Genomic DNA, 13023 nt, shown 5'->3' on the forward strand with positions numbered 1-13023 from the left:
AAGGCGCTTTACAACGAAATAAACGGATAACTTATTACAGGCAATATCAATAAAAAATAAACAATCAATATACTATATACTAAAATTCGAAAAGCAATCAAACAAATATAAAATGTGATATTGAACTAGTCATTAAAACATTAACATATATGAAATTGGATGGATTTCCCGGGATTTAGCCCTCCCCCTCTTCTGACTTCCACACCCCTCTCCCGACCCACCAACAACTTTGGCATACAGGTAACGACCAAAATGAAGTATTAAATATCGGTGTACACACCCTCGCATACTCTTTTGTATGTAAGGTACAAGCCCTACCCTACTTTACCTCTACACTTTGAAATGAGGTATGTGAAAGTAGTATTGAGACTTCTTCATAGCCACCCCCAATTCCTCCGACTTCCCCACGCATCTCAAACCACCAACAACTACGGCACACAGACCACCTCGCAGACTCTATTGTATGTAAAGTATGATTCCTACCATCCATTACCTCCACACTTTGAAATGAAGTATCGGAAAGTAGTATTTGAGACTTCTTCCTAGCCACCACCCCCTCCTCTGACACCCCCACCACACTCCAACCAACCTCAACCACGACATACAACCCACTTAAACACAATACAGTTTTAAACCATACTGCATACTCTTTTGTATGTACTTAGAAGTATGAATGGGGTTCCCGGGTTTTAATCACTCCCTGCCCCACCCCGTACTTAGAAGTATGAATGGAGTTCCCGGGTTTTAATCACTCCCTGCCCCACCCCCAACTACTCCGACTCCCCCACCCCTCTCCAACCACCAAGAAATACAGCATACAACCCACTAAAACACAATGCAGTTTTGAAGCCCAGGCATACAAACCTCCTCGCATACTCTTCTTTTATATGAACTTATGTAAATGAAAGGGGGTCCCGGGTTTAAGTCACCAAGAACCCCACCCCCACCCCACCTCCGACTTCTCCACCCCTCTCCAACCTCCAACAATTACGGCATACATCATTCAAACACAATAAAGTATTAAATCCGGGCGTATAAAAAAACCGATATATACCTATGAAAATGAAAGGGGATTTCGGTATTTACCAGGATTTCGGGATTTCGGTAATTCCACCGACCCAAAAAATACATCATATTTGCTATATTAACAGCAAAATAACAAAGAAGTTAAAATACAAACCTAAAGTTTTTACCTGGACAGGTGTAGTAGGTATAGATGACTAATTGGAAACAGTCTTTTCACTGTTACGGTCATCCGAATTTCCGTCAAACATGTCCGAAGCAAATTCAAACTTTGGATAGTGACTGTCATTCACGATAAAATTCAGCACTTCTTGCCCAGTATATATATGTTTACTTTTAGCGGGAGCCAAATTAAAACAAACACATTTATCCAAAATTTAATCAAAAATTAAATGGTGGTAGAATTGTCATTTGTTCAAGTAATTTTCAAGAATCAGGACGTGAAATAAATGTTTTCATGTTGCCAATTTAGTCTCGATCATCTAGACGCTTGTTTCCGGGTCTATGTCATTCATTGACTCTAGTTAGAGCAGCTGCATGATTGAGACTAGCCGGGGCTTTGATAATTGTTACGATCAAAACACACGTTTATAAGGAAAAAGGCTCTATTCTACTTTAACAAATTAGCCCTCTTAAAAAAATAACTACGGGTATTTTTTTTTAGATGGTGCGGGCGCAAGTGATAAAAAATAATTGCTTTTCTGAAGAAATAGGTGCGGGAATCTGATGAATAAGTTATTAATTTGGTGAGGCCTTACTTCATCCATTGAATTTACCGTATGTTTGGGGAACATTTGGTGAAAGTATAGCGGGACATTGAGTATTTGGAAGTCTCCCAATGCCAGCCTACATGGAACATAAATTTAACATTTTCAAATTGGTCAATTTGATTTAAATTCATTTCATTAAAGAAAGATCATATAGAATAATAGTTTTGTGTTGTATACATTATTGCCACAATTGAGAGAGTAATACACAACAAACTATAAAATAGAATAAAATAAGCATGTTTTGATAAATTTGTAATGCCTACAGATTAAATATAAATTGCTTTATTTGTGTGTGAAGAATTCATGTTAACAACAGCATTTATAAAATTCACGTTTACAACATCATTTCTTGAAATATCGATATTCATTGAAAGAACTAGAATACATTTTACAAACAATTCCTTTTATGTAAGTAAATAACAAAATTAACTTTTTAATGCAGTTTTGATATCTTTAATATATCTTATTACTAAGAAATGCATACAAAACAAAGAATCACGGCACACCCAGCTTTGCATGGTTCTACAATATTCCTCCAAGTTGAAATTTTGGCCAAGGATTGCATCGTTAAAATACAATCAAATCTAAAATATTTCACACATGTAGAAGCTGAAAATAGCATAGTCTTTTATAGGCTGAGAAATATCTTCATATTTTTTCTCTCAAAAAAGTTATTTTGGAATTTATGTCACTTTCTTGCTTTTTTACATTGGTTTTGAACCATAATGACCCATGTGAGAACCCCATTGAAGTCAGTGATTCCTCACTCTATTTTACAATCTTGTACTGAAACAAACAATTACTCTTCATTTCAAGCCCTGATTCCTTGTCAAAATCAATAATTAATTCATATTTAATTGGAAAATAATGCCATAATTTAGCCATTTGATGTCATACCCAAAATGACATCAAAATGACATCATTGATTTTTCTTTCTAGCACTGTATACAATTATTTTTTGTTCTTTTGTTTTATGGTAAAATGGGCTCAGAAACAGTCATATTATTTTTATGCCACCGAAGGTTGGCATATTAAAATCGCACCGTTCGTCCGTCTGTCCATCCGACCCGTGTTCATACCTCTAAGGTCAAGGTCACACTTAGTGTTTATTCACAATGGAGCATAGGCGGTCGTGTCCGGGCTGTAACTTTTCCTTGTATGGACAGATTTTAAAATAACTTGCCAAATGTGTTCCACATACCAAGACGACGTGTCGCGTGCAAAACCTGTGTCCCTACCTCAAAGGTCAAGGTCACACTTAGTGTTTATTCACAATGGAGTGCTGCATATAAGGACATAGAGTATAGGTTGTCGTGCCCGGGCTGTAACTTTCTCTTGTATGGACAGATTTTAAAATAACTTGCCAAATGTGTTCCACATACCAAGACGACGTGTCCCGTGCAAAACCCGTGTCCCTACCTCAAAGGTCATGGTCACACTTAGTGTTTATTCACAATGGAGTGCTGCATATAAGGACATAGAGTATAGGTTGTCGTGTCAGGGCTGTTACTTTCCCTTGTATGGACAGATTTTAAAATCACTTGCTACATGTGTTCCACATACGAAGACGACGTGTCGTGTGCAAGACCCATGTCCCTACCTCTAAGGTGAAAGATACACTAAGTGTTTATTCACAAGGGAATTCTGAATATAAGGACATAACAGTGTAGGTTGTCAAGTATGGGTGGTATTTTTTTATGTTCAGAGGCAATTTAAAATAACTTGCCATATGTATTTGACACGTAAAGGCAAGATCAACTTTTCATGTACTGACCTTGTTCTTAGGTCAATGTCACATTCGGGGGCATTCGTCACATACTGTGACAGTTCTTGTTTCATAGTAAATTTGGCTAAGGGAAACAGTCATATTATTTTTATGCCCCCGAAGGTGGGCATATTAAAATCGCACCGTCCGTCCTTCTGTCCGTCCGTCCGTCCGTGTGTCCGGCTCAATAACTCGTGGCCGGGCTGTAACTTTCCCTTGTATGGACAGATTCTAAAATAACTTGCCACATGTGTTCCACATACCAAGACGACGTGTCGCGTGCAAGACCCGTGCCCCTACCTCTAAGGTCAAGGTCACACTTAGTGTTTATTCACAATGGAGTGCTGCATATAAGGACATAGAGTATAGGTTGTCTTGTCAGGGCAGTAACTTTCCCTTGTAAGGTCAGATTTTAAAATAACTTGCCACATGTGTTCCACATACCAAGACGACGTGTCGCGTGCAAGACCAGTGCCCTTACCTCTAAGGGCACACTTTGAGTTAGTCACAATGTAATGCTGCATATATAAGGACATAGAGTATAGGTTGTTGTGTCCGGGCTGTAACTTTCTCGTGTATGGACAGATTTTAAAATAACTGGCCACATGTGTTTCACATACCAAGACGACGTGTCGCGTGCACGACCCGTGTCCCTGCCTCAAAGGTCAAGGTCACACTTAGTGTTTATTCACAATGGAGTGCTGTTTACAAGGACATAGAGTATAGATTGTCCTGTCCTGGCTGTAACTTTCCCTTGTATGGACAGATTCTAAAATAACTTGCCACATGTGTTCCACATACCAAGATGAAGTGTCGCGTGTAATACCCGTGTCCCTACCTCTAAGGTCAAGGTCACACTTAGTGTTTATTCACAATGGAGTGCTGCATATAAGGACATAGAGTATAGGTTGTCGTGTCCTGGCTGTTACTTTCCCTTGTATGGACAGATTTTAAAATAACTTGCCACATGTGTTCCACATACCAAGACAACTTGTCGCGTGCAAGACCCGTGTCCCTACCTCTAAGGTCAAGGTCACACTTAGTGTTTATTCACAATGGAATGCTGTATATATAAAGACATAGAGAATAGGTTGTTGTGTCCGGGCTGTTACTTTCTCTTGTATGGACAGATTTTAAAATGACTTGCCACATGTGTTCGACATACCTAGACCACGTTTAGCGTGCAAGACCCGTTTCCCTATCTCTAAGGTCAAGGTCAAACTTAGTGTTTATTCACAATGGAGTGCTGCATATTAGGACATAGAGTAAAGGTTGTTGTGTCTGGGCTGTAACTTCTTCTTGTATGGACAGATTTTTAAATAACTTGCCACATGTGTTCGACATACCAAGACGACGTGTCGCATGCAAAACCCATGTCCCTACCTCTAAGGTGAAAGATACACTTAGTGTTTATTCACAATGGAATGCTGAATATACGGACATAAGAGTGTAGGTTGTCAAATATGGTTGTTTTTTTATGTTCAGAGGCAATTTAAAATAACTTGAAATATGTATTTGACACGTTTTCATGTACCTTGTTCATAGGTCAATGTCACATTCGGGGGCATTCGTCACATACTGTGACAGCTCTTGTTTCATAGTAAATTTGGCGAAGGGAAACAGTCATATTATTTTTTCATAGTAAATTTGGCTAAGGAAAACAGTCATATTATTTTTTCATAGTAAATTTGGCTAAGGAAAACAGTCATATTATTTTTTTATGGTAAATTTGGCGAAGGGAAATAGTCATATTATTTTTTCATAGTAAATTTTGCTAAGGAAAACAGTCATTTATTTTTTTATGGTAAATTTGGCTTGAGGAAACAGTAATTTTTTATGCCCCCGAAGGTGGGCATTTTACAATCGCACCGTCTGTCCATCTGTCCGTCCGTCCGCCTCAATAACTCATGTCCGGGCTGTAACTTTCCCTTGTATGGGACATATTTTAAAATAACTTGCCACATGTGTTCCACATACCAAGATGACATGTCGTGTGCAAGACCTGTGTTCCTACCTCTAAGGTCAAGGTCACACTTAGTGTTTATTCACAATGGAGTGCTGCATATAAGGACAGAGAGCATAGGTTATCGTGTCCGGGCTGTAACTTTCCCTTGTATGGACAGATTTTTAAATAATTTGCCACATGTGTTCCACATACCAAGACGATGTGTCGCGTGCAAGACCTGTGTCCCTACCTCTAAGGTCAAGGTTACACTTAGGTGTTTATTCACAATGAAATGCTGGGAATATGGAAATAGAGTAGAGGTTGTTGTGTCCAGGCTGTAACTTTCTCTTGTATGGACAGATTTTAAAATAACTTGCCACATGTGTTCCACATACCAAGATGACCTGTCGCGTGCAAGACCCATGTCCCTCCCTCTAAGGTCAAGGTCACACTTTGGTGTTTATTCACAATGAAATGCTGGGTATATGGACATAGAGTATAGGTTGTCTTGTCTGGGCTGTAACTTTCTCTTGTATGGACATATTTTAAAATAACTTGCCACATATCAAGAGGACGTGTCGCGTGCAATACCCGTGTCCTTACCTCTAAGGGCACACTTTGAGTTAGTCACAATGGAATGCTGCATATATAAGGACATAGAGTATAGGTTGTCGTGTCCGGCTGTAACTTTCTCTTGTATGGACAGATTTTAAAATGATTGCCACATGTGTTTGACATATCAAGACGATGTGTCGCATGCAAGACCCGTGTCCTTACCTCTAAGGTCAAGGTCACACTTAGGTGTTTATTCACAATGGAATGCTGCATATATAAGGACATAGAGTATACCGGTAGGTTGTCGTGTCCAGTCTGTTACTTTCTCTTGTATGGACAGATTTTAAAATATCTTGCCACATGTGTTCAACATACCAAGATGACGTGTCGCGTGCAAGACCCATGTCCCTACCTCTTAAAGGTGAAAGATACACTTCTAGTGTTTATTCACAATGGAATGCTGAATATAAGGTCATAAGAGTGTAGGTTGTCAAATATGGGTGGTATTTTTTTATGTTCAGAGGCTTGCCATATGTATTTGACATGTAAAGGCAAGATCAGCTTTTCATGTACTGACCTTGTTCATTGGTCAATGTCACATTCAGTGCATTCGTCACAGACTGTGACGGCTCTTGTTTTATGGTAAATTTGGCTAAGAGAAACAGTCATATTATTTTTCAATAACTCGCTGTTTCAAACAGTGAATTTATGATAATTGGTATTAATATTTTATTGAACGCCACTATAATAATATTCCTTGCTTGCCTCTGATGCTGAGCATATATTAATCAGATTGAAACACTTCTTAGCTCTTATTGTGTATTGTTTACTTTTACAGATGTAAAGGAGTGTAGTTGTTGCAAAGATCTGGGCTTTTGTCTCCATAACTGTACTACCTGTCCACCAGGACATGACCAGCCGTATGTTACAGTAGTTTTTGTTTTTTTAGCTCACTGAGCACAAAACAGTACTTTTTTTTCCCACTTACCTGAGCAAAAAGTGCTCAGCGTGAGCTATGTGGGTGTGATTTTCTATCGCCTGTCCATTGTCTGTCATCAACATTTTCCTTCAAACAACTTCTCCTCCTAAACCACTGGGACAATTTCAACCAAACTTTAATTAATTAAATAACTTCACTGAAATGTTCCTTTGGTATTCTTCTATCAAATTTCTTCACCCCAGTTTGATTCGTAAAAAAACATGGCTGCCAGGGGTCGGGACTACTTTTTACTATATATGTCTGTATGGAAAACTTTTAAAATCTTCTCCTCAGAATCCGCCTTGATTTAGAAAATACTTTCACAGAAATGTTCCTTATTCGACCCTCTATCAAATTCCTACACCCCATATTGATTCATAAAAAAATACATGGCCGCCAGGTGTGGGGCGTTCACTATATTTCTATTTTAAAACCTTTAAAAATCTGCTCTTCAGTTACTATTAGTCCCATTTCAAAATAATTTCACAGAAATATTCCTAAGGTTACTCTTTGTTTTATTCCTTCACCCCATTGGGGTTACTTTTCATGGGTTTTTTTATATATAATTTCTTTATTGTTTTGCAATCATAGAAGGTATCAACTTCAGATTTCATGAACTTTAATACAGTAACAATGTGCTCTTTTGTGACAAGTTATATAACTCCAACCTCAATATTGTAAGAGTAATGTCTCTTTGTAAAATTTTAAACAATTACATGATTTTCATGATTTTATAAGCCTGTTTAAAAAACTGGACATATAGTTTCACCTGTAGCATACCGGCAGGAGGCGTCCAGTATGTTATCTGATCAATAACTTTAGAACCCTTTGTCCATTCAGGCAACCAATAAAGGGCCATCTTTGCTCTCTTGTTTATTAAATACCACAAATTTATTATAGGGAAAGGATTTTGAGGGATAGGAATATTAAATCATAAATAGGTAGTTGATTAAAAGATAAAAACATTGAGTGTTAGGGTCAACTTGCCTCATACTTGCAATACACTTGCACCTAAGCAAAGTCAGTGTACTTGTTATATTGTTTATTATGCCCCCCTTCGAAGAAGAGGGATATATTGCTTTGCACATGTCGGTCGGTATGGCGGTCGGTTGGTCAGTCCGTCGGTGGACCAAAGCTTGTCCGACTGATAACTCAATAATTCCTGGACGTATGGTCATCAAACTTGACATGAAGGTTGGGTCTGACCAGTAGATGACCCCTATTGATTTTAGGGCTCATCGGGTCAAAGGTCAAGATCACAGTGACCTTTAATGGTAAAATAATTTTAAAGCTTGTCTGAGTGATAACTCAACAATTCCTAGACCTATGGTCATCATACTTGACTTGTAGGTTGGCCTGACCTGTAGATGACCCCTATTGTTTTTGGGGGTCATCGAGCCAAAAGTCAAGGTCACAGTGATATTAAATGGTAAAAAGGTTGTCCAAGTGATAACTCGACAATGCCTGCACCCATGGCCCTCAAACTTGGAGGTTGGGCCTGACCATTAGATGACCCCTATTGTTTTTGGGGGTTATTGGGCTAAAGGGTCAAGGTTACAGTGACCTTGAATGGTAAAAGGTTGTAATTGTGATAATTCAACAATGCCTGCACCCATGGCTCTCAAACTTGACTTGGAGGTTGGGCCTGACCAGTAGATGATCCCTATTGTTTTGGGGGGTCATAGGGCCAAAGGTCAAGGTCGTAGTGACTTTGAATGGTAAAAGGTTGTGCTAGTGATAACTCGACAATGCCTGCACCCATGGCCCTCAAACTTGACTTGGAGGTTGGGCCTGACCATTAGATGACCCCTATTGATTTTAGGGGTCAAAGGTCAAGGTCACAGTGATCTTGAAAGCAAACTCGACAATTCCTGGACCTATTGTCAACAGACTTGACCTGAAGGTTCGGCCTGGCCAGTAGATAACCCCTCTTCACATTGGGGTTATCGGGCCAAGGTCAAGGTCACAGTAACCTTAAACGCAAAAAAGTTAACAAAATTCACAGTGACCTTGAATGCGAAAAATGTTTCGAGTGATAACTCGACAATGCCTGCACCCATGGCCCTCAAACCTGACTTGGAGTTGTGTCTGAGCTGAAGATGACCCCTTATGATTTAAGGGGTCATTGGCTGAAAGGTCAAGGTCACAGTGACCTTGAATGAAAAAAGCTCATCTGTGTGATAACTTGTCAATGCCTGCACCAATGGCCCTCAATCTTTACATTTAGATTTTTGGTGACCAGCTGATGACTCCTATGGATTTTGAGGTCATAGAGTCAAAGGTTATGGTCATAACACTCTCTATCCTCACACTTTGAATGGTCATAATCTTAAAACTGCCTCAACAGCAACCAATGTCAGTGACAAATCAGCTGTCATTTCGGTCCATGCATATTTCATACAATTGTCCATATAATCCTGACAACGTGGCGCTCAGGGGGGGCATAATGTTTGACAAACATCTCTTGTTATAATGGTAACATGTATTCTACATGAATTTTGGATACCCATTGATTTCCCTAATGCCAGTTGCTGAAACACGGAACATGTACACATTTTTACAGCTGTAACCTCTTATGTTTTTTACCTTGCGCTTCTCTGCTTAATGCTAGAAAAAAAGGCCTTATTCAATGTTCTCAAATAGAGTTTAAAAGTTTTGAAATGTGGTATCCATGACTATACACAAAATATAAACATAATGTTATTTTCAGTAATCCAAGTCAGATAGACTGCCAAAAGTGCTCCCCTGGAAAGTTTGCACCAGAACCTGCCACTAAACTCTGCCAAGACTGTCATCCAGGTGAAGACAGCCTTCTAGTGAATGTTCTGTACATGTACAGTCAAAACTTGTTGGCTTGATTATGATATCCTCGTTGGCTCAAACTGGTTTTAAAGGACCAAATTTTGTTTACTATATGTTCATATAAAATTCGATCTGATGGCTCGATATCTTGAGGGTGAATATTTCTCCAGACTCGAAGTCATTTTCGCGGTCCCTAGTAAGAATTTTACACTTTGTTTTGTTCACTTTGTTTTGTTTGCTTGGCTCGATGTCAATTTAGCGGGCTCAGGTAAGAATTTCACACCTTGATTTGTTTGCTTGGCTTTATTTAGCGGAGGCGCTAATCGATTAGATTTGCTTGATTGGTATCATAATTATTATCAAATTAAAATGGTATAAGCAATCATGGCATCACGTTAATTTCTGTCTTTAAATGGCACGAGTACAAACATCAAAATAATGTCATTACATGTATAAATCTCAATGCTTTTTGATAAGGCATCTTCACATGAAAATATTGCGATGAATGTTTCTCACAATGGAAGAATTAATACAAATGTCAAATGCTAAGTAATCTAGAGAAGGAACTTGTACAACCTAAGTTATGCCTATGTGTTACTCACTGTATAAAGATTGCTTGTTTATTGTTTTTGCATAGATGTGTTTATATTTTTATCTTATGGCATAAAAAATTCAAATGATATTTTATAGTATCGAATGCATCATTTTGCAAACTGTACGATGTGTGTACAGTAACTTTGTCCAAGAAATAATCTTCTCTTGCGGAGATAACTTAGAAAATGACAAATGTGGGAAAAAGACTTTCTTAAACGTATCAAAGAAAAATACACATTCAGTTCGCAATCCAATGCTTGTCTGGATATTCTTGAGGCTTGAAGTATTTTGGCCGGTTCCTGTAATTGGAGCCAACGAGTTTCGACTGTACATTGCTTCTATACAGAGACGTAAAGTTTCGCCACTTCTTGGTTTTGCCAATTTAATGAGTTTTAAAATTTTCCATACCTCTATTTAAGCATAAAACCCCCCCATTAAATCCAATATTTTGCTAGGTTTTAATTGGCAACTGGAAACATTTGTGAAAAGTCGCAAAAATATCATTCTTGCACTGTTAACAGTAACTATAATTAAAACTGGTGATGGCTCCACATAGGCACTGTGCACATAATTTTCAAACTAGTTTTTAACCATGTTTTCACGAAGTGAACCTGGTTATTTGAATGCTTGGGCGGGCGGGCAGGCAGGCAGGCATCAATCTTACCTATGATATTGAATAATTTTAGTTTGACATATAGTAACCAAACTTGGTATATATACAAAGAAATTATGGAGACCTTTCAAAGGATTGTGTTTGGGGTCCCTACAGCCAAGGTCAAGGTTACTGTTACTTTAAATAGAAAATAAGTTAAACTAAATCTCAGAACGAAGACTGAAATCTTCAGTCAATCATTGCAAACCTGGTTTTATCACATTGCAACAGTTCTTGTTCTATTTAGTGTAAGATATCCTGGAAGGAACAAGGAAACTTTGCTGCTATGAATATGGTCTGGAATAAAAATAGAAGTTTAAAATTGCAAAAATAAAACTGATTAAAAAACATGTGACATAATAAAATAATGTTAACAAGCAATAAAAGTAGAACTAGCGCAAAAAGACATTTATTACACGACAATAGTTTTTAAAACCATGTATCAACAACAAATGACATCATATACCTGAAATATGAAACTGCTCAGGTATGTTTTAGGAAGTTATATCAACAAGAACATAAGCAATGAGTTCTCGTCCTGTCATAGGGGAGGACAGCATCATGTATTGTTCATCATTGGGCCCCCTTATCAAGGAGGGAAGACTACTGAAGACAAACTAACATAAGGTCAAGAATTTCAGTAAAGTGTGAAATCAGTGTTACAAACTTATTTGATAGTTTTACTTGCAGAGTCAAAAAGACATTGCCTAATCTGACTAATCAAGCTTTGGTTTGTATATAGTTATTCTAACTACTCAGAAGTATCACTATGAACATTTGATTATGCAATGATAATAAGTTGATGAGATGGCCCCCATGAGTTTGTAATATATTTTTCTACTGGGGCACTCTTTCAGGGAGCTACAGTAACATGAATGGCAGCACAGAATGTACACCATGTGAAGAGGGTCACTATAGCAACAGGTCTGGGTCAACAGAGTGTTTATTTTGTGAAAGAGGTATGGATGTTTTTGATCAGTAAAATAATACTGTAGAATTGCTTGTAAAAAGGTATTTCAGACAGTATTGCAAAGAATATATTATAAGTTTTTAGCATATTTGTTATTCAAAGACAAAAATTGACCCATAGCATTAACTCAAAATGTAAACATGATATAAACACGAAACTTAGTACATGTTATAAGTAACAATATGTTAATACCAGGTCTCTGGCTTGAATAATAGTCGAGATATGCCACTTCATCAACTGAAAAAAACAGAAGCATGGGGGTCTCTCTGCAGTATTTTGTCATCATAGATACCAGAGTTTTATGGTGATTGTTCATTATAAGGAGACAAAATTACCTTTTCAACCCAATCTTGATGATACATGGTCAAAATGTTTGTCATGAGGTCAACATGGGTCAATTCAAAATCTGGGTCACTAGGTCAGATATTAAAACAACAATGTGAACACTCTTATGGTCATGGTTGTAAGGTGAGCAATTTAGGGCATGGTCAAGCCACAGGGCTGTTATTAACTAAACAGTTTTACATTTTTTTCTGACCGCAGTCAGTTATGATTGGTGAGGTATATATATTATAATATATAGGAAACTGATATTTGGAGATGACAGAAGATGTTTTATGAATACCAGCCCTGGCCCTCTTTTTTAACAGTTGACATAATGTAACATTGCCTTTAACCAATAATACAAACTTTGACCTGTCCATACATTTCATGTTTTTTTTTCACAGTTTGATCTATTATCCATTCCAGGTACATTCCAAAACTCAACAGGCCAGGAAACTTGCATTTCTTGTGCAGTAGGCCATTTTATGTGAGCAGGAGTTTTGTACCTTCTCAATTCATTATAGCATGTTTTCTGTTTTCTGTTTTGTTCTTACATGGTATTGTATGTAGAGCTGACTTTGGAAAGAAATTCATCTTGCTGCTATAATCATACCCATGCAAACAAATTGTGAAGGTTGTTCTTT

At 37.8% G+C, this 13023-nt stretch overlaps 1 protein-coding gene across 2 annotated transcripts in view; it reads left to right on the forward strand.

Moving 5' to 3' along the window:
* Positions 1 to 13023, forward strand: part of LOC128211259 (proprotein convertase subtilisin/kexin type 5-like) — a 48440-nt gene that overhangs the window by 24285 nt on the left and 11132 nt on the right. The window contains exons 3-6 of one of the 2 annotated variants that reach the window (XM_052915839.1): positions 6897 to 6978; positions 9748 to 9836; positions 11943 to 12044; positions 12806 to 12866. In XM_052915839.1, coding sequence (XP_052771799.1) covers positions 6897 to 6978; positions 9748 to 9836; positions 11943 to 12044; positions 12806 to 12866 — 334 coding nt within the window. The remainder of the gene's footprint in view (positions 1 to 6896; positions 6979 to 9747; positions 9837 to 11942; positions 12045 to 12805; positions 12867 to 13023) is intronic. The other variant, XM_052915840.1, reaches the window with a different exon arrangement.

The sequence above is a fragment of the Mya arenaria genome, chromosome 12 (assembly GCF_026914265.1).
Source record: "Mya arenaria isolate MELC-2E11 chromosome 12, ASM2691426v1".
Lineage (NCBI taxonomy): Eukaryota > Metazoa > Mollusca > Bivalvia > Myida > Myidae > Mya > Mya arenaria.